General features: G+C 43.3%; 1 protein-coding gene across 1 annotated transcript; it reads left to right on the top strand.

Annotated features, from left to right (window-relative positions):
- The first annotated feature begins 1,306 nt into the window (after nt 1-1,306).
- Nucleotides 1,307-26,488, top strand: DERL1 (derlin 1). The gene is made up of 8 exons (XM_036830577.1): nt 1,307-1,685; nt 11,378-11,489; nt 15,150-15,214; nt 16,246-16,272; nt 16,814-16,909; nt 19,032-19,084; nt 20,927-21,037; nt 24,264-26,488. The coding sequence occupies exons 1-8, from the start codon at nt 1,533-1,535 to the stop codon at nt 24,400-24,402; spliced, it is 756 nt and encodes a 251-aa protein (XP_036686472.1). The 5' UTR covers nt 1,307-1,532; the 3' UTR covers nt 24,403-26,488.
- Nucleotides 26,489-27,949: the final 1,461 nt, after the last annotated feature.

Raw genomic sequence — 27,949 nt, forward strand, 5'->3', positions numbered from 1 at the left:
GCAGGGTGCAGCCCAACAGTCCTATATCTAAAGACAACAGGAAAAGTTCTACTCTGTATCCTTTGATAGGTTCTTTTAAAAACAAGAGGGATTTTCGTCTACTTGTAATTTAGGTCCTACCCAACAAACTAGATTAAGAGTCATGATCATTTCTGCTTTCAGTTCCTCCAAATTGCAAGCCAGTTGGAGTTGTTGACTGAAGAAAAACCACACAAGCTAAAAGTTGTGAGCTAAATTTTATTTGAGGAATTTACTGAGGACTATAGCCCAGGACATAGCCTCTCAGATAGCTCTGAGGAACTGCTCCAAAGAGGTAAGGAGAAGCCAAGATATATAGGAGTTTTTGCTGAAACAAAAAAACCATGTAGTCAAATGTCAAAAGATTACTGCTAATTGCAAAAAACAGACATCTCAAGGTAATGATTTTAGTGCTTTTCTATGTATGGGAAGGTGCAATAATCTGGCTCATTGAAATTATTCCTTAGCTATGCACCTTAACTACTTAGGGCCAGAATCCTGTTTTTCTCCACCCTGAATTCTCCTCAGGGCACACCATCTGGGTGGCTGCAGTGGCTAAGGGCTTGATGGCCGGCAACATTCACTGTTTACTGGAATAGAAGTCAACATTCTTTGTTTACTGAAATGGCAGGCAACATTTTGTGTGTGCAGAGTGGCTGTTTTCTCTGTGTGGAAAACTCCCCAGATGTGTGTGTGTGTGTGTGGGCTCAGCTCAAAGATCACCTCCTCCAGCTTCTCCCTGACCTTTCTCATCTAAAGCGGCCATCTCTCCCCACACTTCTGCACTCCCACCCCATCACTCTATCCCCACTATCCTAACTTATCTTCCTTATTTTTCTTACCACTCTCTTGAAATTATCTTATTCAATTATTTGTTCATTACCTCCCTATCTTTGTATGGAAGCTCCAGGAGAGAAGGTACCACAATAGCTCTGATAGCTGCAGTACCTCCAGAGTCTAAAACCCTATCTCGCACTTACTAAACCCTCAATAAACATTTGTGGAAAGAATGGACAGTTGAGGGGCTACCTTGTACTTTATTTTCCTCCTTCCCCTTTAAACACCCTCCAAGAAGTGGACCCACCTGGACTATAAATCCAGCAGGAACTGGGTAGAGGGCGTTCAGCCTCGCTATTGGCTGGAGTATCTGTCGTTGCTCCTGGCAACCACTGTTCCCCACCAGTCGTGTTGTCGGCCCCGCCTGGACCCGCCCCTCTCCCTCCCGCCTCCGAACCACCGAGCTTCTGCCCAGTGGTAAAAACGGTGCTCGCCCTTTAAGCGGCGGGACTTCTGGTCAACGTCGTCGGCGGCCGCCGGAAGGGGAAGTTTCGCTTCCGAATTCTCCCTCGCTCGTCCGAATTCGGTGGCGCCACGTCCGCCGGTCTCCGCGTTCCGCAAGGGGGCTGGGGCGGCTTCCGCCTCGACACCTTCCACTCGCCCAGCGGGCCGCGTCGTGAGGGGGCCGGGACGGGAGTCGGGCGGCTTTGCACATCCCGGCCACCGAAGAGGCGAAGATGTCGGACATCGGGGACTGGTTCAGGAGCATCCCGGCCATCACGCGCTATTGGTTCGCCGCCACCGTCGCGGTGCCCTTAGTCGGCAAACTCGGTCTCATCAGCCCGGCCTATTTCTTCCTCTGGCCCGAAGCCTTCCTCTATCGCTTCCAGGTACTGACCGGCGACTGGGGAAGTGGAGACTACAGGCCCCAGGTGGCCCCTCAGCGGCGGAGCGTAGACCGGCCGGTTGCGGACGCGCGGTGCCTGGTGGGACTTGTAGTGCGGTGGCTCCCGCGGTTTAGGGCGGGGTCCTGTGGCCAGAGGGTGGGGTGGAGGCCGAGGGGTTTGAGCGTGGGCCTGGGTAGCTGGAGACGTGGAGGGAGACAACACGGTTTGGCCCGGTGGAAGGGATTGATTTCGTCCTTCCATTAAAATTGTGCTCCGCGCTCTCTGTACACAGAGAAGGCGGCAGTGGGAAGGTAAGTCTGATAGTTGTCAATGTATTGGACGCCAGTGAGTAGCAACCTGGGGCCACCTGGAGCAGCTGCCCTCTGACCTCCCTCTGCCACCCAAGTGGATGGCATGTGGACGTCGCCTTGCTCAACTACCAGCTGAGTTCTTTTTATGTTAATGGAGTTTCTTCCCAGTAGGAGTGATTTGAAGCCCGAAGTGCAAAGAGTGAGTTTATTTGTGTGCATCCCAGATCCTGATCTAGTATCTGGCAGGTAGTAGTTGCATTTATGAAGGAGTGAGTAAAGAGTAAATTGCTCCTGAAATGGAAGTCCTTATTTTTTGAAGCATGAAGGAAACAGCCCAGAGTAACATTTCTGGCAAGAGAATATTAGTTTTGTGGAGGTTATCTTTATTCACCGGATTCTGTGATTTAAATCTTTAATCAGTGGCAGGTCGGATACTAAGATCTGACATTAATTTCAACACGTTGTTTGGACTGTGGGTAACACACTCTTGTCTTCCCTCTCCTCACTGGCTGTTTCTTAGTTTTCTTTGCTGGTTCCCCATCTTCCTGATCCTTAAATATTGTGATGTACCCCAGGACCTCTTTTCCATATTCTCCCTAGCTGTAGGTGATCTCATGTAGCTTCATGGCTTTATATAATTTCTACAAACTGAAGATTCTCAAATACAAATATACATATTTTCAGTCCAGATCTGTCTCACTTCCAGACTTGTACATCCAACCCTATACTTGAAATTACCACTTAGATGACTAATAGACATCTCAGACGTAGTGTGTCCAAAACAATACCCTTTTCCCTAGAAGTAAATAGCAACTCCATTATTACAGGAGCTCAACCTAAAAGTCATGGACTCATCCTTGACTTCTTCTCTCACATCCCACAGTCTGTTAGTAAATTCTATTTACTTTAGACAAATATCCAGAATGCAATCCCTTTTCATTCTCTATTGCAAGCCATTATCTTAGCAGCCTTGTTCCTTTCAATCTTTTCTCTAGACAGCTAGAGTGATCCTTTTAAAACATAAATCACATCCTGTCAGTCTTCTGCCCAGAACCTTTTAATGTCTTCTCAACTGGATGAGTAAAGCTCAAGTCCTTTCAGTGGCCTGCAAGGCCCCTACTGCCTCTCTGACCTCATCTCCTACTACTTTCCACCTTGTATATTAGGCTCCACAGTGGAATCCTTTCTGTTTCTTCAGCACCTAACTCCATCCCTGCTCAGGCCCTTTGCACATGTTATTTCTCTGCTTGAGGGCGATAACCGTGGTTTATCTCATTACCTCCTTCAAGTCTGCCCAAATGCCACCTTATTGGCAAGGCCTTATTTGATTGCCCTACGTAAAATAGTACCCCTCCTTCACTCTGTCTCCCTTATCCTTAATTTTTGTTGGTTACATATCACCCCTTGATGTTTGTTAGCCTGCTTCCCTTCAGAGAATAAAGCTCCATGAGAGCCACTTGTCTGTTTACCACTGTCTTTGTTACCTAGATTCGTGTTTGGCATATAGCAGGTGCTTATATATGGGTTGAATGCATGGAAATAATTGGGTACTTGCCAGTGCTGGGCACTAGGGGTACAATAGTGAATAGTACAGAAAAAGTCCCAGCTCACATGAAGAAAATAAGAGAGGGGTGTGTGACGGAGAGTGACTTTGATGGAGTGTTCCAGAAAGGCCTCAGAGAAGATATTTGAACTGAAATCTGAATGATGAGGAGCCAGCTTTGGGAAGATCTGGCTCTGGGGACAATCTTCCAAGAAGAAGGAATAATAAGTGAAAGGCTTAGAGGCAGGAATTAGAAACAGAAAGAAGACTGGATGGTTAGTACAGAGTCAGCTGTAGGGATGAGGATTGGTAGTTGAGGACAGAGAGATAACCAGGGGTGAGTGCAGTAAAGTGAAAGTGGAAATTTAGGCTGGGGCTAGATTGTACAGGGCTTTGTGGTTTGAACTTTAATTTGAAGGCACTAGAAAGGCTTCAGAGCCTTTTGAACAAAGGACTGAAAAATTGCCTTGGCTACTCTGTGGCATGGACTTGGTATGTGAATGGGGGAAAGGGTGGGCTAGGTAACAGGATCAGAGAGATGAGTTAAGTTAGAGGGCAAGAGAGATGGTGGTTTGGACCAGAGTGGCTGTGAAGATAGAAGTGGATAGATTGGGGAGTTGCAGTGGACTCCAGTGCAGCTTAATGGATGTGAAGGGTGAATGTGTGAAGGAGCAGGACTTGAAGATGTCACTGTTTTCACAGGAGCACCTGAGTGCCTGGTGGAACTCTTTTCTGAGATTGGGAATGTTTAGGGAGGCTTAGGTTTGGGGGTGGAGAAAGGGATCAATAAAGAGTTATATTTTGACCACGTTAAGTCTAGAGAGGCTTTTTAGGCATCCAGGTGGAGAAGTTAAGTAGGCAGTTGGGTATTAGAATATGATCTGGGTGTGCAGCCAGAATTGCATACTCTTTTCTGTTTGCTTTGGTAAAATATTTGTTGCAGTGAATGTTGTGCACTTTGTGCCCGGTGGCATGTTAGGTAATGCGGTGCCTGAGGAGCAGGGGTCGTAAATGATTGTACATCGTAAATGGTCGTAAATGAGAAGGTCCTGGTCAAAACGGGCTCTTTGGCCCTCCTTGCAAAATCTTGCTTGTTTCTGTAGTCAGCTTAGTAAAAATAAGTCTTTCCAATAGCCTACATGTGTATAATATTAAAAGTGGTGAACTGATTAGAAAGGTCATCATTCATGTCCCACCTTCCATAATTTTCCCATCTTCCTTGCATTGTTTCTTGTGGGCTTGTTATCTTGAAACGAGGGAGCAGCTGCTGGTAGAAGGCAGGAGAGTGTGCTCACTGCGCAGGTGTGGAGAGACCAGTATCTATACTTTCTTTCTGCTACTCTGACTCCTACTCTTTCTGGACAGATTTAGCTTTCAGGCCCACCTGGAAGAACTCATTTGCAAATGAAGCAGTTAAAGGAAAAACTGCATCTGAGAGGCTGATGGGTGAGGACACACAGCCTGTGGTGTGCTTTCTGCTAGAGGCTCCTCTTTTCCTTAAAAGCTGCATCTTTGGACAACTTGGAGATGATCAATTTAGAATTGTGGATTCATGCTGGAACTGACAAAAGTTACTTTTCCTCCTTATCTGTGGGTTTCCTCTGAGTGGCTTGTTGGTTTGGAACTCTAAAGTTTAAAATGTTATTTCCTTAGTTTGGGTAGGTGTATGTTAAGCCTCACTCCACTGTTGCCTAAAGTTCCTCATCCCTCACATATAAGAGTCATTGATCAGTTAGTTAGTCCACAGTGATGAAATGTCTCCATATTGGTCCCTGATTAACTAGACGAGAGGCTGTACTTTGCTGCTGCCCTCGTGGTTTCTGAGGTTATGTCTCCCAGGGCTGCCTGCACGGGAGATTTCGTTTCTTTGGACAAAATAACATCACTGCCTTACATCTGTGTTGGGCTTCTCCATATGATACCTCACTTAACCCCCATAAACATCCTGAGGTCAGCGTTACCCCAGTTGATAGCTGCAGTTTCAGATTCTATTTTGGTGAGTTCAAGATAGTTCTAAGCGCTCTTGTTTAACTCCTTTGCATACTATCTACCAAAACACATAGTTAAGTGTTTAACAAAACATTCTTGAGGGTGATTTCTTTCAAACCAGTCGTAGCAAATTATTGTTCCTTTTCTATTAGAGTAGAAAGATTGTGGGATTTCAAGTAGTTGAGTCATGGTCTCCAGGCCTGGCTTAGCCCCCTTGCAAGCTGTATGCCCTCAGGCAAGCTGTTTATCCTTCCTGAGCCTCAATCTCTCCACCTAAAAGTGGGGATAATTTAATACCATATTAACTCTGTTCTAAGAGTTAACTCTGTTGTAACTCCATTGGTTATAAGATGCTCCTTTAATTTAATACAATTTTTTGGAAGGGGAGGAAAGTACAAATTACATTAAATGAATATATTGACTGTAAGGCACACTCTAATTTCAGGAACACAAAAATGAGTATCTTCAAATTGAGGAAAAATGTTATCTACTTCATGCCTCTATTATATAAAAACATAAAAAATGTTTGTAAAGTGCCCAGTAAGTAATCTGGTAGATAATCTATTAAAAAAATAGTGCCTATTTTTACTTATTAGTCAATAATAATTCCTGCCATTGCTGCCTTCTCTCCTTGGGCAGTAATATTCTAATTTTAATTTGTAATAGAAATTAAAACGTAACTGCTGGATTATTATCCTTCTTTTTGTCCCACTAAAGGCGTCCTGACTAGAAATGGGAAGATATGTACTCTCAATTTCTCTAATTTGTTTCCAGGAACAAAAAGAAATGGCACCAACCAAGTCTGTGATCGGGCCTGGTGCTTATATTTGCCAAGCTTTTGCTCATGTTATCACATTTAGCCTGATGACAGCAGCCCTAGGAGACTGATCTGAGTGTGTTGGGAAAGAGAGTCATACAGGCACATAACTGGAAGGGGAATGAACTTGGTCTGTAGGCTGAGCATAGAAGTAGCCTCAGGGTTTGGATTTAGAACTTTATGGCAAGTGTTCTGGTATGTACAGCTTTAAAATCTTTCCTCTGCAGTCCTGTCCACATAAGACAGTTCTGCTGTGGCCTGTAGCTAAGGTTGCCCATGAGCTTCATTTTTAAACTTTTTGTTGAGTTGCAGTATACAAGCGGGAAAGTGTATGTATTATATATTTATAGCTTGTTGAATTTTCAAAAGCTGAACATCAGTATATAACCAGCCACCAGATCAGGACACAGCCAGCATCCCCCAAACCTTCCTACTGCTCCCTTCTGGCCACTACCCACTGCAAGGGTAACTACTGTCTTGACTTTTAATACCATCGATGGTTTTTGCCAGTTTTCTTACTTTTCTATAAATGAAATTATACAACATGTATTTTTTGTGTCTAGCCTCTTTTCAACAGTTTGAGAGTCACCCACATTGTTGCATGTGGTTATAGAATGCTCATCCTTATATTGTTCCCTTGTGTGAACAGACCACCATTTATTTACCCTTTCTGCTGGTAACGGGCTTTTTGGGTAGTTCTAGCTTTGGCTAGAATGCGTAGTGCTGCTGTGAACATTCTGGAACACGTCTTGGTGAACATAGGTATGCATACATGCCTAGGAGTAGAATTGATGGCTCCTAATAGCTGGTTTAACGTCCTCAGTTGAGACTGAGTGCCTTTCATTTGATTTTCTTGCCTGTCTAGTGTCCCCCCAGCCCCACCCCCCAGCTCCTCTCCCCCAGACCGCCACCCGCTGAAAAAAAAAAAAAAAAAAAAAAAGAGAGAGAAAAGCCAGAGTTTGCTAACATCAGCGTTTGGCACGTGGGTGCTCTTCTTTCTTACTTGCTTGATGACCCAGGCAGACTTTCTTTAACTCCAAATCAACCAGTCTGTATTGTTGCAGAAAAATCTTTGTTTTTGATAGTTAAAAAAACCTGCCCTAGACTCTGGGTGGCATTTGTAATGATTTCAGTAGCACATTGTTTGGGAGATTTTTGTGCAAGGATGGTTGAACTGAACACTCAGCAGAAGTTGTTGGACTGGCAGCTGGCGAGCAGTGTCTGGTGCTTCTCTGAGGGCGTCTACGCCAGGGAGCACGTGGGCCTCGTGCCCTCGTTACATGAGGAACTCCAGGCGGGTTACCTGAGCTCTAATGAGGGCCCAGCTTTACTCGTGAAAAGGTGGGTGATTGTGCTTCCGGCCTTGAGATTGCTGTGGGGTTACAGTGAGATGCTTGCCTGCAAGTCCCAGGCTCTTTGCACTGCCCCTGGCTGCTTCTTAGGGATCAGTGCAGGCTTTCTAGGCTCGAAAAGGTGCCTTCACCACTCCCAGCCCTGAAAATAAAGCCATTTCCTTATCCTAACTATCTATGTATCAGAGGAGAGGAGGGGATTTAGTTGGTTACCTTCAAGGGGGATTTCAGAAATATATTACTGTGTCCCTCTGAAGAGATGAGCTGTCTCCTGGTGTTTTCAGATTATAATTTTAAAGTGATGTAAAAATAATACTAAGTCCCTTAGATCAGTGAGAGCAAGTATAACTCAAGGGTAAGCTTAATGAACCGGGAAAAGAAGTGTGCGGTATTTTGACAGACACTGATTTCCAAAGCACAGGTGCACACAGTGGCTAAAAATAGCATCGTGGCGTCAAGTGTTAGTGAAAAATGTAGTCAGAAAACCCCCGAGGTTTCTTTTCCAAAATCAGGCCTGGAGTAACTTAGAGGAACCTGCGGGGAGTTTAAAATGTGAATTTGTAAAAACCAGGTCAGCACATGTCTCCTAAAAGATTGCAATAATTGTATGCCCACACAAATTTTTTTTACAAAGCACCTTTTAAATCTGCTTTCTTAATTCCAACCTTTTACAAAATCTGTGAGATAAGGAAGGCGGGAGTCAAAGGACAGATGTTACTGGATAGATGAAGACGCAAACTCAAAGGTCCAGACTTTTCCAAGGCCCCGAGCCAAGGCCATGGTTTGCTTGCTTCTGGTCTTTTACCCCCAGTGCTTTTGAAGAGTGAATTTGTGAGCTTACTCTCAGTTCATTTCAGGATTATACAAGTAGTATAGTAGTACTGAAAATGTTTACTAATTTTAATTATATCTCATAGTAATGATGTCACTTGTGAGAGGCATTGTAAAAATAGGGGCTTATTAGTATTATAAACTCCGGAGTCAGGCTGTCTGGGACAAAATTCTAGCTCAGCCACTTACTGGCTATTATTTAGCCTTTTCTCATTCTGCTTCCTCATCTATACAATCTACCCCCTGAGTTAGGACATGTAAATGAGCATAATAGTACACTTTTTTTTTTTTAAACCATTAACCAAAATGGAGCAAGTATTAGTATATCATTCCTCTTTTACAAATGGAAATTGAGACTCAGGAGTGATGACTTGTAAGCCCCTACTGAAATCTCTGTCTTCTCAAATCCTTTCCAGCGCTCTTTCCATCAGACTCAACTGTTTCTGAGATAAAATTGTGAGTAAACCAAAATGAATTTTAACCTATTTTGTTTTACTGGTTTAGTTCAAGGTTGTTGGAAAGTGACTTTTGGGGTATGTGAAGTGCATTCTCCTCCACAGGGAATTAAGCTCTGAGGGTTACAGTTCTATACTTGGAGAACCTGACTTGCCAGCTGTGTCTGGCCAGCCCCACAACTAATGCCCTCCATTCTAGCCACACCCAAATCATTAGCAATACCCATTCATTGTTGTGCTCTTGCAGTTCTTTGGGACTCTGTACTCATTTTTCCAAGACCAAAAGTTCCCCTTCCTTGTGCCTACTCTTGCTTCTTTGGACAGACTCCCTATTATCGAGACCTCCTTGATGTAGGGACCATGTCTTTCACAGTCATGCGATAAGACACACAGCTCTCAAGACAAAAGCCAGCATTATGTGGGCATTTCCAAGTCTGGGAAGGCCATCTTCTTCAACCTCTATAACTTAACATTATTCTGGAGGTGTTAGCCAGTAAATTAGGCAAGAAGAAGATGCAAAATTTTATTTACAGATAGAGTTGTATACTTGGAAAGTGCAAGAGGCTCAGTTTTCAAATATTACAAACAATTAGATAATTCAGCTTTGGTGGTTGGGTATAAAAACGATAGAAATCGAAAGCTCTATAGAAAGGTATGAAAGACTTCTTTCTGGCCAGAAACTGTGTCTTTATCACATTGAAATAAGAAAGGTGTTGGTTCTTGTTCATTTAGAAAAGTAATATGGAGACTAGCCAAGAAGATTGTGACATATGTGGAAGAAAAACAGGAGGGGGATTATTTAATTATATAACTTTACCAGATAAGAAAACACATTATAAAACTAGAAATTAAAATAGCTTGGTATTGGTATTGGAATTCGATTCCAAACAGAATAGTCTAAAAGTAGACTTTCCTATAAAAGGGAATCAATATATGATGAAAGTAGTTTTTCAAATCAATGGAGAGAAGATGGGTCACTTTGTAAATAGGATTGGGAAAACTAGTGACCATCTAGAAAAATAAGTTGACTCTCTCACTCCTTACATAAACCACAGTACAGCTGGGAGCACTGTTATATTCTTGGAGGGGAGAAGTACTTGTAAACGTGATACATGATGGATACATTTGCCTATATAAAAATTAAACTTTTACATTTCATTTTATATGGCAAAAATGCCACAAAAGCATAAGACTAATGACAGACCAGAAAATAATTGCAACAATGAGAAAGGGCAATTTCCATAATGTGTAAAGAAATGCAAATCGAGTAGAAAAATGAAGAAAGAAAATGCTAAAGTTTTAGAAACATGATTGGTGACTGTGAAATACACTAAGTGGTGAGGCTGTGTAGAGAAGACAGACATTAATCTCCATTTTAGGAGGAAGTATAAATCGGTTAAACATTTTTGTAGGCATTTGGCAATATCTGCTGAAATTAAATGCAAATGTTTGATCTAGCAGGTTGACTCACAGGAATTTATCCTATATGTACGTGTATAAAGAGGATGTTCAAGAATATTCATTGTAGCATTGTAACAGTTTCAGTGAAGTTTGGACATCCACACAAAAGGAATATTATGAAGCCTATAAAAATATTTTTTCAAGGGAGTGAAACAAGGTATAGAACAGTGCAAGGTAAGTTAAGATGAAAAGGGAGGAATGATAGTAATAGAAATGATTGTTTCTCGAAAGAAATACAATAAATGGATCCGTTCTTGCTGGAAAAGGAGCTGGGAGACTGAGGGTCAGGAGGGAGGCTTACTTCTCACTGTAGACCTTTCTGTAGTTTTTTGGGGGGAAGGTAATATTTTTAAGTTATGTATCCATATTGCCTAAATAGCACATTGATTTGAATGGAAAGTTCCTATTTTACTTGTACCTTTTGAATATGACATTTTTTTGACAAGGTTTGTCATCCCAGTGTATTCTTTTCCTAAATAGAGATAATTACTCTACTGTTGGAAATTATCTTTATAAATCTTTTCTCTTTTTCTTTTTTCTTTTTTTCCACTGTAGTTGATTTACAATGTTTCAGGTGTACAGCAAAGTGATTCAGTTATACTGTAATTCATTTTTGATAGGCATAACTATAAGCCTGATCCCAGTAAAGATTAACCATATATGTCTTTAGTATTGATTTTTTTCAACTTGTTTAGAAATATTTTTTGTTTATTTTAGGATGCCATCTCGTTCCATTGTCTTGCACACTGAAGTCATTGTAGCTAATGTGAACTTTTCTTCAGTTTTCTTGAATTATATTGGTGATGTCCATTTGGTAGCTCTCGTCACTGAGGGGAATGTTTTGCAAGGGTTAATTTTGTTTAGTTAAAAGGAAAAAAAAAAAAAAACCACCCAGCTTAGAGAGACTAACAGCCGTGTTTGTTTTGATCTGGACAGATTTGGAGGCCGATTACTGCCACCTTTTATTTCCCTGTGGGTCCAGGAACTGGATTTCTTTATTTGGTCAATTTATATTTCTTATATCAGTACTCTACACGACTCGAAACAGGTATGTTATCTGTGGTTGTTTTAAGTATTGTTTCTGTCTAATTTACTAATCCGTGTATTTACTTATTGGAGGAATTCTGAGGGCAGATGGCATATATAAAGAAATGACATAACGGTGTAAATGCTCAGTAAGTAGTGGCTGTGCCAGGGCTCTACTAGGTGCTTAGATTGTTCGGTTTTTAATCCTCACAGCGTCATCATGAGGTGTAAGCAGCAGTGTCACCATTTTATAGGTGCAAAAAATACAAGAGCAGAGGTTTACACATCTTGTCCATATCCCGTGTGTGCCTCTCACTTCATGTGACATCTCCCTCATTTCTGTCACACAGCAGTCCCTGTTTTTTAAAGCACAATTGGGCTGAAGTGTATATATCTCCTAAATTGGGGTTGAAAAACACTACTTTATGCAAGTAAAAGCCTAGACTTAGTCTCTGTAATTGAAACATGCAACTTTAAAAAAATTAAAAAAAAAAAATTTATTTATTTATTTATTTATTTTTGGCTGCCTTGGATCTTGGTTGCTGCGCGCGGGCTTTCTCTAGTTGCGGCGAGCGGGGGCTACTCTTCGTTGAGGTGCGCGGGCTTCTCACTGCAGCGGCTTCTCTTGTTGCGGAGCACGGGCTCTAGGTGCGCGGGCTTCAGTAGTTGTGGCACACAGGCTCAGTAGTTGTGGCTCACAGGCTCTAGAGCACAGCCTCAGTAGTTGTGGTGCACAGGCTTAGTTGCTCCTCAGCCTGTGGGATCTTCCCGGACCAGGGCTCGAACCTGTGTCCCCTGCATTGGCAGGCAGATTCTTAACCACTGCGCCACCAGGGAAGTTGCGAGAGGCATTTTTAAAACAGCTTTAGGGACTTCCCTGGTGGTCCAGTAGGTAAGACCCCGTGCTCCCAAGACAGTGGGCCCGGGTTCGATCCCTGGTCGGGGAACCAGGTCCCGCGTGCATGCTGCAACTAGTAGTCTGCATGCTGCGACTAAGAAGCCCGCATGCCTCAACTAAAAGATCCCGCATGCTGCAACCAAGACCCTGGGCAGCCAAAATGAATAAATAAATATTAAAAAAAACACAGCTTTATTGGTATATAATTCATACACCATACAATTCCACCCATTTAAAGTATTTAATTTGGGACTTCCCTGGCGGTCCAGTGGTTAAGACTCCGCACTTCCACTGCAGGGGGCACGGGTTTGATCCCTAGTTGGGGAACTAAGATCCCGCATGCGCAGCGCAGCCAAAAAGAAAAAAGTCTATAATTTAGTGGATAGTCACAGAGTTGTGCAATCGTTACTATAATCAGTTTTAGAACATTTCATCACTGCAGCCATTCCCCATTTCTATTCAATCCCATCTCCCCCGACCCCCTGCAGTCCTTGGGCAACCACTAACCTATGTTCTGCCTCTTTAGATTGCCTATTCTGGAATTTCTTACAAATGGAATCATACAATATGTGCTCTTTTGTGACTGGCTTCTTTCACTTAACATAGTGTTTTCAAGGTTCTTCCATGTAGCGTGTATGTATTAGTACTTCATTCCTTTTTATTGCCAAACAAGATTCTGTTGTATGGATTTACCACATGTTGTTGGTCCATTCATCAGTTGATGGACATTTGACTTGTTTTCTTTTTTTGGCTGTTAAGAATAATGCTACTACAAACATTCATGTAGAGAGGAACTTTTGAGATCTTTCAATTGAACCGTCTTATTTCATAGACAAGAAAACAATGGTCTGGAGAGGTGGTGACGTGCCCCAAAGGTCACAAAGCTATTTGACAAACACAGCTAGGACTGAAACCCAGTTTACTGACCCCCATCTGCTCTCCACCATACAGCTTCAAGATAACATTTTGACAAAATGTTTGCCACCTGTGTATTTTCCCACTTGGCTATTTTAAGTATCTAGCAGTGTTGGCTTATTTATAAGGACTCTGATGTGAACTGGAAGACTGCAGTTTGAGACCAGTTAATTTGTAAATTCCCAGTTGCAAGCTTGCCAAGTAATATAGTACTGTAGTTCGTGTAATTACAATATTTTAAGTACTCAATCTAAAGAATCCTTAGAAATCGCAAAGCCAAAACCATAGCAAAAGAAGCACAACCGTTATTAAAGTTCAGAAATTTTGTTAGAATTTCAGCTCTGATGCATCGTAGTGATCCCCTCCTGCTAAGCATCCTTAACACTGTGGCTAGAGTGTGCCTTTGAAGTACTGGGCGGGGGTGGTGGTGGGGGGAGAGAAATAAGGAAAAGAGGAGGAGAGACTTTGCTGGAAATCTATTTTCCTTTAGATAGATTTTCTTTCTGCCTTTCTGATACTTGTTAGGATTATTACTTTATTTTATTTTTTAGTTAAACAATTTTACACAATTTTTAAAGGTTACTTCCCATTTACAGTTACTGCGAAATATTGGCTGTATTTCCCATGTTGTTCCATACATCCTTGAGCCTATTTTACACCCAGTAGTTTGTACCTCCTGCTCCCGGACTCTACATTGCCCCTCCCCCCCCAACTGGTAACCACTTGTTTGTTCTCTATATCTGTGAGTCTGCTTCTCTTATGTTCACTAGTTTCTTGTATTTTTTAGATTGTTAGGATTAGTTTTTTTAAATGAACTATATATATCATGTAATTGTGATGGGGTGTGGAGGGGGGGAAGTAACCGTTTGAGATAGAGGGACTTACAGTCATCTGTTCTTTTCTCCGCCCCTCTCCTAGTCTTGCAGCTGGAGGCATGAGGATCATCCTTAGAAGGGGGAGCTGGGCCAATGTTGATTGTTCTGCCCAGTAATAAGACAAAGCCCAGTATGTGGCGTAGCAGAAAGAACACTGAACTAGAAATTAGACTTCACTCTGCTTCTAAAAGCCATGTGACTTTGGTCATGTAACTGTACTTCCTCATCTGCAAAAGGAGGGTGTAGGTCTTTCCATTGTCCCTCACAGATATGGTAGGAAGAGTAAGAGTCAAGGCCATGGAAAGGTGTGGCTGTCCCCTACTCCCCCACCGTTGTTTTCCTTTGCTAGAATGTGAGCTCCTGGAAGACGGAGACTGAATCCTCTTGGTAAGCCCAGTGCTGGACTGAGTGGTAGTGCATGCGCGCGTGTGTGTGCGTATGTGTGCATGTGCGTGTGTGTGTGCATGTGTCTCCAGTCATAACAACAGTACGTGCTTCCCAGCCTAGTTGTGTAGAGGAGCCACAGTGGTAGGCGAAACGGACATGGTTCCTCCCCTGACTGAGCTTATGGTCTAGTGGAGGGAGAAGGAATTAACCAGGTAATCACGAATAGGTCTCCATCTCATGATGAGGGCCATGAAGGAAAGGCCAGCAGGCTGTGAGGGGCTTCAGGGGGTGGGGTCTCAGTAGCTGTGGACCTGACTGTCCTCCCTTTGGGTTTCTTTTGGCTGGTGCTAGTTGAGCAGAGCATGTTATGGACTGGAATTCAGTCAGGAGAACACAGATTAGCCTTGATACCCGGGCAACTTTACTTTAGGGCTTAATTGTGGACACGGTTTTATATATTAAAAAAATTTTCTTTTACTTCCGAGGAGTGGTTTTAAAATATTCTCATTTATTGTTTTCTCTACAATTTTTTGAAGTATTTCTCAACGTAGAAGTTTCTTTGTTCCGAAATTCTGAACCATGACATTTGGCTTATTTTTGTTTCCAGGAGCTTTTGATGGGAGGCCAGCAGACTATTTATTCATGCTCCTCTTTAACTGGATTTGCATCGTGGTATCCTTCCGTCTGTCATTTTGGGCCAGAAATAACCAGTTTTTTTTTCAGGTTTGGGGAAATGGGCAGTAATCTGCATAACGTTTTAAATGATAGTATTTGCATCTATGTTTACTATAGTTAATAGTTAAGAATCATGAAAGTTCTTGTCAAAAGCGGTAGTAAATCACACAGCCGTGGAGTGATGCGTTCCCTTACCATTGCCTTTGTGGGGTTTTTCCACATTTGGTTGAGTTTTATTACTGTTCCCTCTTCTTGTTCCCAGTTCTCTGTGTTCTCGTGTGTGGCAGCTTGTTGACTGCAGCACAGAGAGATTCCGTGCCATGAGACAGCTTTTGAAAGCTGTGGTCCTTATCAGAAAATTAATTTACAACCAGCATCCTTTCTGACTTTAGTGCTGTCTTTGTCTTGAGGTCCTAAATGGTAATTCAGTCCCTCTGTAAGTGCCCGGCTCTGGGAAAGGATACAGCATGCCTCTCTGCTTGCTCTGTGTCAGCCACAGCTGTCAGCAGCCTCGCGGCTGCAGACCCTTACAGATAGAGCAGCAGAAGGGGCTTGGTGGCTCAAGTCCTGTGCACAGTTGGTGAGCTCAGAATGGCTTTGGGATTTAGTGTCCATTGAAACTTGGCCAAGAGCCAGAAAATTGTGGCACTCTGGATGCCCTTTCCCTCCTTTAAGGGAAGATAAAAAGATTGTTTTGGACTTCACCTGTGCTGTGGAGCCCTGAATGTGAGCAGACGCATTATTTGTTTCAGAGGCATGTTTCACATGCCCCTCCATCTCCTAATTGAAGGAGAGATGCTAAAATACAGTGGCAGGGCACGGAGGACACAGGCAACCAAACTGAGTCATGTGCCAAAGCAGTTAATTTCTACTATTTCCTCGTCATCGGATAGTTTAATAGCGTGTTCACAGTGAAGATTAACCTGAACTATAGAAAAGTGTTTTCCTTCAGAAAACTGGAATGAAATGAACTTTTATTAGGTGTGGAATGCTTTATTTGTGTCTGATCTTTAACTTTACAAACCAAGATTACTGGCTTAGCAATGGATATGCAGGTAAGTGTCCCTTGAAACTATTTGGCCTTTCATGTGTTTCAGATTTACTGTTAATGACCTTTGACAGAAGTTTAAATTGCATTAACTGTGTGGTTAATTGTATGGCATTTTGAAGCTCTTATGTGAGTTACCTAAATCATTACTGTCCTTGCTCATTTCTGGCTTCTTTATTATGTGTGAACGTTGAGAACGATGGTTATCCAGTATTTTCTGTGCATGTATGTGGATATGTATTTTTAAAAAATTGAGAATACGTGGTAAGTAAAGCTTTATTGCATACTTTTTCCAAGTAACAGAGCTTGACCCTGATATTTCTGAATCCATCCCAAGTAATATAATTGTGTTGTATTTTATTAGAGGATTTTAAAGCATGCATTGCATGGTTAAGTAATTCTGATGAGTTGAATCTCTTTCTGCTTTCTGAATAACCATGGGAGAATTTATTTGGAGGGGAGAGGTTAAAAGGCAAAACAAGGTGGGTTTACGCTAAGCCTCTGCTTTAAGTGCCTCCGGAGCCTTTACGTGTTCGTTTCTTTTGCAGTTGCTGATGATTCCTCTGATCATGTCAGTACTTTATGTCTGGGCCCAGCTGAACAGAGACATGATTGTATCATTTTGGTTTGGAACACGATTTAAGGTACTCTAACCTAGCTGGGAAAATTTCCTTTTCACTTGTCTTTGCAGAAATCCCTCTCTTCAGCCCAGAGATGTACTTTCTGACACGTGCAGAAGAGGTCACTGCAGAGCAGTAAACCGTAGGCAAGCCCCTTCTCCTTTCCTCAGCCCCCCTGGATTTCTTGAGCCAGCCCTGAGTCCTTTGCTGACTGTTACTTCTCACTCCCTCTGGAGCTCAGGCCCTTTAGGCATGTGTCCTGAGTGATCTCATGTATGTGTGTGTGGTAGGGGGAGAGGAGGAAGGACACTCATGTGGAACCCTCTCTTTTAGTCTGTTCTTATCATTGCCTGTTATGTATTTTACACTTAAGCCGAAACAGATTGGTTTTCCCCTCCCAAACGCTTCCCTTTGTGCCTTCTCTCACAACTTTCCACTTGTAACATCTTATTTTCTTTCTCATGTAAATCCTGCCCATTCTTAATTTGAGTGGGGGACTAAACATATTTCCTGCCTCTCCTCCCTGGAATTGGTCTTGCCTTCGGGCTTCTGCAATACTTTGTGTTCTTCTTATAGTACTCACCACATTCTGCCTTCAAGTTATTGATGTGTAACCCTTTCTTTACCAGTTTGCGATGTTTTTTGCAACGCCCTTAGCTCTTAGTATGATGTCTTGAAACTGGTAAGGGGTGTTGACCTCAAGTAAATAGGCTGCCAGATATTTCTGCAGCAAAGATGGGTTTACTTGGGATCAGTAGAGAACTGCATTTCGAGGTCTGCAACCATGGTGAGCCACGAGCAAGTCCCTACATGCAAAGGGAAGGAGAGCGCTTTTATGTAAAGAGGAAAAGGAAGCCAAGAGGTGTGGTAAACAAAGCTTTTCATTGGCTGAGTCCTTGCAGGGAAAGAAGTCTGTCTTCTTCCTCTTGGGCTCTACTGTTGAAACAGGGCGTGAGAGCTCCCCCTTCTGGTCTCCCAACCCTACTTAATGGAGGGTTCTGTTTACTAATTTTTTTTTACAGGGGCTCAAATGTTGAATTCATCTGGAGAGCTGTCTTACTTGGGAGAGTGTTAGTTCAAGAGATCGATGTGTAATGTGATAAAGATTCAAAGTAATTTTGTGAAATATGTAAAAGGAGAACCTAAAAAGATGGGATGTTTTATAGCTGATTGGTAACAATTTGCTGGCAGGAGTCTTAGTGTGACACTGTTATGGACCATGTTTTTATTAGCATCCATAGGACACTCATCTGCTTTCTTTTTTTTTTTTTTTGTATTTATTTATTTGTTTGGTTGCACCAGGTCTTAGTTGCAGCAGGTGGGCTCCTTAGTTGCGGCATGTGGGTTTCTTAGTTGTGGCATGCATGTGGGATCTAGTTCCCTGACCAGAGATCAAACCTGGGCCCCCTGCATTGGGAGCACGGAGTCTTAACCACTGTGCCACCAGGGAAGTCCCAGACACTCATCTCCTTTCTAAAGCTATTTGTTATAATGTAGCAGGTTATGTATTGGATCTGAAAGCTATGGGCAAAGTACTCTGTCTCCAGTTGTTAATATATGAATAAGTATGATGCTAGGGACTTCTCTGGTGGCGCAGTGGTTGGGAGTCTGCCTGCCAGTGCAGGGGCAGGGGTTTGAGCCCTGGTCCAGGAAGATCCCACATTCCACGGAACAACTAAGCCCGTGCGCCACAACTACTGAGCCTGTGCTCTAGAGCCTGCGAGCCAGAACTACTGAGCCCGCATGCCACAACTACTGAAGCCCGTGTGCCTAGAGCCCATGCTCCGCAGCAAAAGAAGCCACGACAATGAGAAGCCCTCACACCGCAGCGAAGAGTGGCCTCTGCTCGCCGCAACTAAAGTACGAAGACCCAATGCAGCCAAAAATAAATAAATAAATAAATAAATAAATAAATAAATAAATGAAGGCTTGAAACAGTAGGAATGATGCTAGATTGATAAAAGGAACTTTTGCAATGACTTTCCAAAGGATTTATTTATTTATTTTTTAAACATCTTTATTGGAGTATAATTGCTTTACAATGGTGTGTTATAAAAGCCCTTCTCAATAGAACCTTCCCCATTTCAGCCCCCTAGCAGCTATATCCTCTGTAGGTATATTCATGTTTGTGTATATTCTTTCCTAGGCCTGTTATTTACCTTGGGTTATCCTTGGATTCAACTATATCATCGGAGGCTCGTAAGTGATGTTAGATTTATTTAATTGCAAACTAACCCTTGGAAGACTTCCATTATTCTTTATCTTCCTTCTCTAATCTTTATAACACTTCAAAGAATCTCAACGTTGATACCTTGCTTGGTACCTTATACTTTTGAAATAATTTCATTTGGATGTAATTGATTAGAATTGCAGGGCTTTAAGCACATTTAGCACTGAATGGTTTTTTGTTGTTGTTGTTGTTTGTTGTTATAGTATGCTTCCATATATGTGTTTTTGAATAAATATTTATTTCTGGATTCACTGTCCAGATTTAGCAAATATAGACCTAATTTTATCCAAGCTGACTCTGTGCATAAAATTCCTGTTTTTTTAATTCTTTTTTTTTTTTTTTTAAATTAACTTAGTCCCTTGATAGATTCTTTCTTTCTTTCTTTCTTTATTATTTTTGGCTGTGTTGGGTCTTCGTTTCTGTGCGAGGGCTTTCCCTAGTTGTGGCAAGTGGGGGCCACTCTTCATCGCGGTGCGCGGGCCTCTCACTGTCGCGGCCTCTCTTGTTGCGGAGCACAGGCTCCAGACGCGCAGGCTCAGCAGTTGTGGCTCACGGGCCTAGTTGCTCCGCGGCATGTGGGATCTTCCCAGACCAGGGCTTGAACCCGTGTCCCCTGCATTAGCAGGCAGATTCTCAACCACTGCGCCACCAGGGAAGCCCCCTGTTTTTTTTTAATTCTTAAGGCATTTCCAGAATGCCTTGGAAACTGCTTACCAGTCACAGAAATGCACAGATTCTCAGATGGGAAGTTTTGTCAGTGGTTCGATAGTTTAGAAGTTTGGGCCAAACAGGGTCAAATTTCTAGTCTGGAATTAGACCTGAGACTTAGGAAAATCTTGAATGCATCCAGTCAGAATTTTGGAAGGAGGATTTCAAGATGCAGTTATTCTAAGAACTCCTGTTTCTTACACTGCAAAATATTTTTAACGTTTTTAAACAGATTTTGATAGTGCTAGTTCTTAATACGATGACATCTTTGCTCTATATGGTCCTAACTTCTGCTGCATATCCATAGGGAGAAGGGAATGAATCGAGTAAACAGATTCTGTTTAGACTAGAGCAAGTCCGGGGCTAGGTAAAACTGCCCTGCCGCCCAGAAGGGCAGAATCTGGGAACAGTTGTAGACAGTGATTTGCTGCTAACAGGAATCATGTTGCAGGCGGAGATGGAGAAGGATCTATAACAGTAAGAATTGATCTGTAAAACCTTGAAGTGGCCTATGTGTCAGCCATGGGAAAATTGAAGAAGGGCAGTGTTTATTTTAGGATTACAAGGTGAAGGTCAGCTTTCCAGAGTGATCTCTGTGATGTCTTACAGTCAGGGACCCAAGAGGTGAGGGAGATGTGATCCATGGTTCCAGGAATGGAGGAGTGGACATTTTTCATCCCTCCTTTCCTTACTCCCATGCTTCTCTCTTGCCAACTTTCCATTTTACCCATGTTTTGCAAATATGGTATTTGTGACTGAAAGCGTTCAAAAGCTTGCTTTGCAGCTTGCCCCAACTCCTGAGGCAGGAAGTAGCAAAAACAATATGTTGAGGATGGGCAGGGGCTTGAAAGAGATGTCAGAGGGGCAGCTGGCCTTGAAAAGCACAGGCCCCATTGGTCCAGCAGGACGGATTTTGCTTCTCAATCAGAATATGTGTGCCACTCAGACTTTATAAAAGGGCTCACTGTCAAGCTGTCACAGACTCCCAGCGACCAGAAACAGGCTGCCATGAAGGATCTCTTCCCTCTGCTATTAGTTAAAACTTGCTGCGTCTCACTTTACTGCTTGAATGTCTTTAAACTCATTTGGCTCTCTGTCTGCAGGGTCATCAATGAGCTAATTGGAAATCTTGTTGGACATCTTTATTTCTTCCTCATGTTCAGATACCCAATGGACTTGGGAGGAAGGAATTTTCTATCCACGCCTCAGTTTTTGTAAGTGTTTCTTCCCCGTCTCGTTTGATAATCATCTTATTGTCCGTGTTTGTCAGCATCCTGATAAAAACTCCGTGAGGGGTAAGGTTTCCCTCTCAGTCTGATGGAGAAATGTGAGCCAACCAGGGACTTGCCCAGGTCACTCCAAGCCGAGGCTTGGTCTTCTCCTGGAGCCCTCGTAGCCAGGGGCCGCTGAGCCTAGATTCAGGCATCCCGGGGAGCCGTGGACCCTGCAGTGCGGGCGACATGCCTGTGTGGCTCCAGCGTGTGCAGCAGGGGGCCAGGGCGACAGGGTTATCAGTTTTACCCAAGATTTTGGCTGAGGAAGGGGTAAGAGGGTAAGTAGTCTCATTGGTTAGCAGTTTAAAACATTTTTATATTCAATACCATAGACCAGAATGTTTAAAGGACTTTTCAGCGTTAAAATGAGAGACTGGAGGCTTGTATAGTCCCGCCCCTGGGAGGGTGTGCGTGTTCTTTCTCTGTTTGCAGGGTTTACTCAAGTGAGCAGGGCAAGCGCACGGCTTTGGTTTCGAGACAGACTTGGGTTGGAATCCCATTCCCGTCGTCTACCAGTTCCGATATTGGGAAAGTGACTTAGTACATCCCCCGAGCTTTAGTTTGCGAGTCTGTGTGTTGGGGGGAGGCCCTGTCTCACGGGTCTGCAGGAGGTGGGGTTTAGCGTTAGCAGCACAGTAGTGGATGCTCAGTAAATACAAGCTCTCAGCCTTGCTCCTGAAGTTGGGGCGGGGGGCGGGATTCTGATGAGCCCCCAGAGATGCTGACACACTTAGGCGTTCAAGTAGTGTGACCATTCTGTCAGTGAAGCAAAAGGCTGTCGAAGAAGGGACAAGTGAAATCACCATCTGGGTGTCACAGCCGGCCTGACAATCACGCTTAATCTCCAGTCGGGCGTATGCAATAATAGCTTGCACTTAGAAGCTTAAAAAAAAAAAAAAAAGAACAGAAAAAAACCCTTTTCACATCTTGCTCGTTTTAATGTTTTGCACTTTGTCATTCTTCCAGGGGGTCAGTGAGGGCAGCAAACTTGAGTAGGCACCCCTTCCCCCCACTTTTATAGGTTGGAGGAAGGTTTTTTATGGTGAAATACAATATACAAACAGAGAAGTATACTAGTGTTGTATTTTTTTTGTTTTGTTTTGTTTTTTTCGTTAAGAGCATAAGGAGAAACTTGTTTCTCTTGTGAGCCTTGAGTTGCCTTCAAGCTAAAAAAAAAAACAAATGACCAATCTGCTTTCTAATTATCAAAGGACGCAATAACAGCAGGTTTGGATTTTTGATCTCGGTTTATCAAGTCAGATGGCAGATGCATCATTAAAAAAAAAACTTGTTGCTTTGGGGGGCAGCCAAGAACTATTTTACTTCAAACGGCCATATTCTGACTTAATGGCTTGGAGAGATTTCTCAACTGTGGGCAACAACGTGTACGGGATTCTAGTGGCAAATCGACAGCCCACCGGAGCCTGCCTTCCGCCTGAGCTTTCCCTGTTGGTGGAAGCCCTTCTGTTAAATTTTGCATAAAGATCAGATGACAAAATGTAGCTCCTTGCAAAAGCAGTAACTGCTTTGAAATTACCATAAATCTTTGTTGATTATGTATAATTGGGTATCTTTTTATACTAATTACTTGCATTTAATTTCACTATCTGTTTAAGCAGTGGCGATGGCTTCCATATTGTCTCAGAGTAAGAAGCAAAAGCAAGACAGCCTTGGTGTTGCCTTTTTTAAGTCTTCCAATTTATTACATACTTTGGAGGAATGTTATTGTGCCAGAACGTCATGAATGTTGGGAAACCAGCGCTTGGAAATACATGTTGATGTAATGATAAAACTGTATTTGTTTGAAAGGGAGGATGCGAGTTATAGAATTCTAAGTCGTATCACTATTTTGCATTCCACTTAGAAAAGTAGACAGATCCTCTTCTGTGCACAGTTATTTTTCTGTTTACAAGGGGTTTAATTGTCTTTTTGGGGAGGGACCGTGCAGCTCTCTGGGTTGATGTAAACACATGAGGACTCCGGTCACTAACTGTTGTCACCTGAATCTCATGCTGTGTGTCCTGCGGAAGTGTGAGGCGTAGGAAGTGGTGTGGGGCACGAGCTCCAGAGTCAGGCTGCCTGGGTTTGAATCCTGTCTGTCACTTTAGAAGAGCTTTGCTCAATTCTGCCTCAGTTTTCCCATCTATAAAATGGGGTAATAGTAGTGCCAACCTCATAGGGCAGTCGTGAAGATGAGAGGCATTTATAAACGTGCAGCACCCGGTGTAAAGGAGATGCTTTATGATAAGGTTGAACTCTGCAGGCTTCCTGCTGTGGGCAAGTCACCCCTCGTGGTTTGCTCTTGGTGCCATGAGGGGTTTAAAAAGAGGTATCAGATCACGGTCTCTGCCTTCAAGACAAAAATTGAACCATCAGGATCTGATTAGCGGAATAGGTTAAAATACATTCTCAGTTTACTAATAGTCAAGGAAGGGAAGTAGTTAGAAGAACTATTGTGAACATAGAGCCCTGGGTTTACATTTTCTTAGCTGTTCTGTGACTTAATTTATTAATTTGTAAGATGAGAAATCAGCTAACCTTTTCAGGCCTCAGCTTTCCCACCATCTGTGAGAGAAAGATTGCAGTTGGAGGGCAGACTATGAATCAACTTTAAAACACGCCCAAATTCCAAGACAGAAAGCTGTCTTCTCCGCTGTCCCTTGATGGACGCCGAAGAACCCAGCAGCATCATGGTGATGCGGGGCGGTGCTCAGACACGCCGGCTGCAGATTTGTCCTTTGGAACTGAATTTATTTTGTATCCTTTGAGCCAGTTAGAGCCATAGTTACAAAAACTAAAATGCTATATAGATGGTTCTTTCTGGTTGTTGGGCTCGTGGGTGTAATATTTTTGTTTCCATACTGTTCCTGCATGAATTGCTTTTATAATCAGGGGAAAAAAAAGTTAGAGTGTGAAATTAGCGCGAAAGCTTAGTAAATTAAAAAGGAAACATAAAAAGTGAGTGCCTTCTGTGGTCAGGACATTGAGCTAAGTGCTGAAAAGGCAAAGTTCAATAAGACATTGTCCTCAGCCTCTCCGTGGCCACAGACGAACGTAATTCAACGTGACAAATGCCGTGGGAACCCCAGGAAGGGAGCCGGGATGGACAACTGCGTGGAAGTGACTGTGCTTTTCTCTCCTTTTGTTTCTTCCCCCTCTGCTCCAGGTACCGCTGGCTGCCCAGCAGGAGAGGAGGGGTGTCAGGGTTTGGTGTGCCCCCCGCTAGCATGAGGCGAGCCGCCGACCAGAACGGCGGAGGCGGGAGACACAACTGGGGACAGGGCTTTAGGCTCGGGGACCAGTGACGGAGTGGCCTCTGGCCTGCCCACCAGCCCTCCACTCAGATGACGTTTCCTCCCAGTGCCGGGTGACCTTTACCACCGAGTTCTAGCTAACGCTGTTGGACCTGACCCACACTGAATGTAGTCTTTCAGTACAAGACAACAGTTTTTTAAATCCTGAAGAAAAAATATATGTTCCTCGAGTTTCATGATTCTCATTCAAGTCCTTAATGCTAAGAAGAACAAATATCAACTGGGCAGATTTCGGAACTGACCTTAGTTTTTGGTGTCTTCTCTTCCTTTTCCATCTGAATCATGGGTTTCGGCAAGTCCCGCTCTGCTGGCACCAAGCTGGGTATCTGGCGTTGGGTCACCAGACCCCCGTCCCGGGGGCTCTTAGCTCTTTCTCGCACCTATGCTTCCCTCCTCCTTCCCCACCCTCACACTCCCAGCTAGAGGAGATAGCCCGTGAAATGGTTCTGCCTCTGACAAGCTCGCTTTATTTGTTGACTTTTGCCAAGGCTTGGCCACAGAGGCCTCGTTCCCAGTGTTTTACGGTGGCAGAACCGTAACCGTAGGGCAGAAGGCGGACAGCGGATGAAGAGCTTCCTCAGCTTTTGGGATTGCTGTGGCCTGGTATCAGTTGCCACCGTTTGCCACCTCTTCAGCTGTTCTGATAAAAAAAGCACCGTTGAGTCAGTGAGGACCACAGATCGGTATTAATGACGCCTGAAGGTCCTTGCTAGGCATTTTTTATCCTAAGTGATCAAAACTCTAGTGGAGTTGCATCATACACAGGGACTGGGTTTAAGCCATGGTGGGCATACTGGCTCTGTGTGTACCCAGAATAGTGGATTTGTATTGTGCTAGAAAGTTCCAAAGCGCATTGGCCACAGGGAGAAGCTCTTTTTGAGAGGTGCCTGGGCATTGATTCGACTTCATTCTCCTTCTGGGTGTATGTTTATTGAGTAGAGTGGAGGGAGAACCTTAAACCCTCTTTAAGTTGTCTTTTTTTTTTTAAACCAAGCCCCCATTCCCCACCCCCATGGCCATATGCTTCAGTTAATTGTGAGGAGGGTGCAGCTCCTCTGTACGTAGATCTTATTTTAGAAGCTATTGTAAGCACATCTAAGTGAATCACATAATTTTGGGTGTAATGGCTTTAGAATCATCTGTGTTTGAGGAGCTTTTTTCTTTCGAGTCATGAAGGTGCATCAGACCATCTTCACCCACAGCTCTTTTTTTTACAGGTGGGCTTTTTCCATCAGAGCTAGGCTTGTCATCGGATAGCTTTTTGAAGGCTGCGACGTTTCACACAGGTTCTTATTTTATATTTTTATTCTGAAAGCAAACGGCTAGGAGCAGTGCTGAGTGGCTGCCATACTTTGAGTCAACTAGAGAAGGCTTTGAACGTTTTGACCAGCGGTTCTGTGCAGGAAACGCTGTGTGCTAAGAGTATGACTCTTCGCCCCACTCTGAAGCAGTGATGTGTGTTATTCTAGGAAGTGGGGATTTGAAATCCTCTCCACATTTTTCGTGAAGTTTGTTCGAGGTTACCTCTTCATATTTAATTTATATGATAAAATAGGAGGCGGGGAGAATCTGAACCCTAACTGTCATATGTTTGCTGTTGACCTGTGGCCAGAATAAAATTTACTTGTAAAATTTTAGAAACCCTTCTTCCTGTTATGTCGTACTTGCACTCACTGTGCAGGAGTGGAGACTCATTGTATGTGTAAGAAGATTCTCACGGTAAGTGAGCTAGTCTCCTACACGCCGTCACAGCAACTCAACTGCCTGAGAACAGTAGTCTTGCTGAAGGTTACAAGTATTCCTTAGAATTCTTCAGTTCAAGGCAAAATGTTCATTAAATTCTTCCTCTTAAACACATTTAAGAAGCTGATAATTTTATTAATTTTGTCTGGATTACCTATTTTTGGGGAATAATTTTAGCTAAGCAAGCTATTTGAGATTTGATTTGGCAAGGCAAGACATGACAGCGGATTCTCTTTGTGAAAGGAAATAAATCCTAATTTTGTATAGAGAAATTCCCTTTTTGTAACTAATCCTTTTTATTGCTAAGAACTGTAAATTAAAATGTACAGCTTCATGGTTGTATGTCTTAAGTTTCTGTATCCCTACTCTGCTGCCTCTTTTAGATCTGACGTAATTTATGTAGCCACTCATCTCTTGGTGGGCACTGAGGAGTGTCCAGTGTGTGTTACTATTATAGCCACACAGCAAACATTTTTCTTTTTTTTTTGAATTTTATTTATTTTTGGCTGCGTTGGGTCTTTGTTGCTGCGCGCAGGCTTTCTCTAGTTGCGGTGAGCGGGAGCTGCTCTTCCTAGCGGTGCGTGGGCTTCTCATTGCAGTGACTTCTCGTTGTGGAGCACAAGCTCTAGGCGCGTGGGCTTCAGTAGTTGCAGCACGCGCGTTCAATAGTTGTGGCTCATGGGCTCTAGAGCGCAGGCTCAGTAGTTGTGGCACGTGGGCTCAGTAGTTGTGGCTCGTGGGCCCTAGAGCGCAGGCTCAGTAGTTGTGGCGCACGGGCTTAGTTGCTCTGTGGCATGTGGGATCTCCCCGGACCAGGGCTCGAACCCGTGTCCCCTGCATTGGCAGGCGGATTCTTAACCACTGCGCCACCAGGGAAGCCCCGGCAAACATTTTTGTACCTGCTTCTGTTCACGTGTTGGAAAATACCTGTAGGATTCATTCTTGGAAGCAGGGTTTTTAGGTTTTCATTATAATGAAGAGGATGCTTCAGAACATTGGGTTAGGGCTTATATCTGATTGTAGTATGCTGTATAGCATTTTTGCCACCTCCACCCATGGGTCTGAGTCTTGGAACTGGACAGAATTAGTTTAATCCCCTTTCTGCATTTTCTTTCTGAGGATCCATGGACTGTGAAAAGCAGGTGCAGTGACACTCCTGAACCACCCACGTCCAGCCCAGGCCTTAGGCAGGCTCTCTTCCTTCATCACAAGTTGGGCGATGGAAAGGAGCAGGGCTGTGCACCCCTGTTCTGGTGCTGGAGAAACACCGAGAAAATAGGAACAGTCCTGCTTGTTGTGGAGGACAGCCCATTGCCAGTATCACTGTGTTCTAAGCCACCTTCTGAGTAACACTGATGTAATAGGTGATGCTGCAGCTGCCAACAGCTGCATCTGTTGCCAACTCTTTCTGAGGTCCCGGCCCCTTTGAAATTTTCAACATTAACTTAACAAACCTTAACCTTTGGAAAAATTTACCCCTGTCTTCTTGGACTTTTCACCGTTAGTATCTTGAAAGGCTGGGCTGAGAGAATATATGTCTCCTGGCAGTTTGTTTGCTTTCCAGAGTGGCTCTGGTGATTCTAATTGGAATTGAGGGGAATATCATGTCATATAATTCCTTCCATGTATGATTTATGCCCAGAATACTTCCACGTGCTCCTCTTATTTTCCCACCTCTGTTCCTTAGGGTAGAATACCATTTTCTACAGCACACCTGGGTATTGTTTTTTTTTTTTAATTAATCTCTCCCTTTTCTTTTTTCTTTTTAAATATTTGTTTTATTTTGGCTGCACCA

This window comes from Balaenoptera musculus, chromosome 17 (assembly GCF_009873245.2).
Source record: "Balaenoptera musculus isolate JJ_BM4_2016_0621 chromosome 17, mBalMus1.pri.v3, whole genome shotgun sequence".
Taxonomy (NCBI): Eukaryota; Metazoa; Chordata; class Mammalia; order Artiodactyla; family Balaenopteridae; genus Balaenoptera; species Balaenoptera musculus.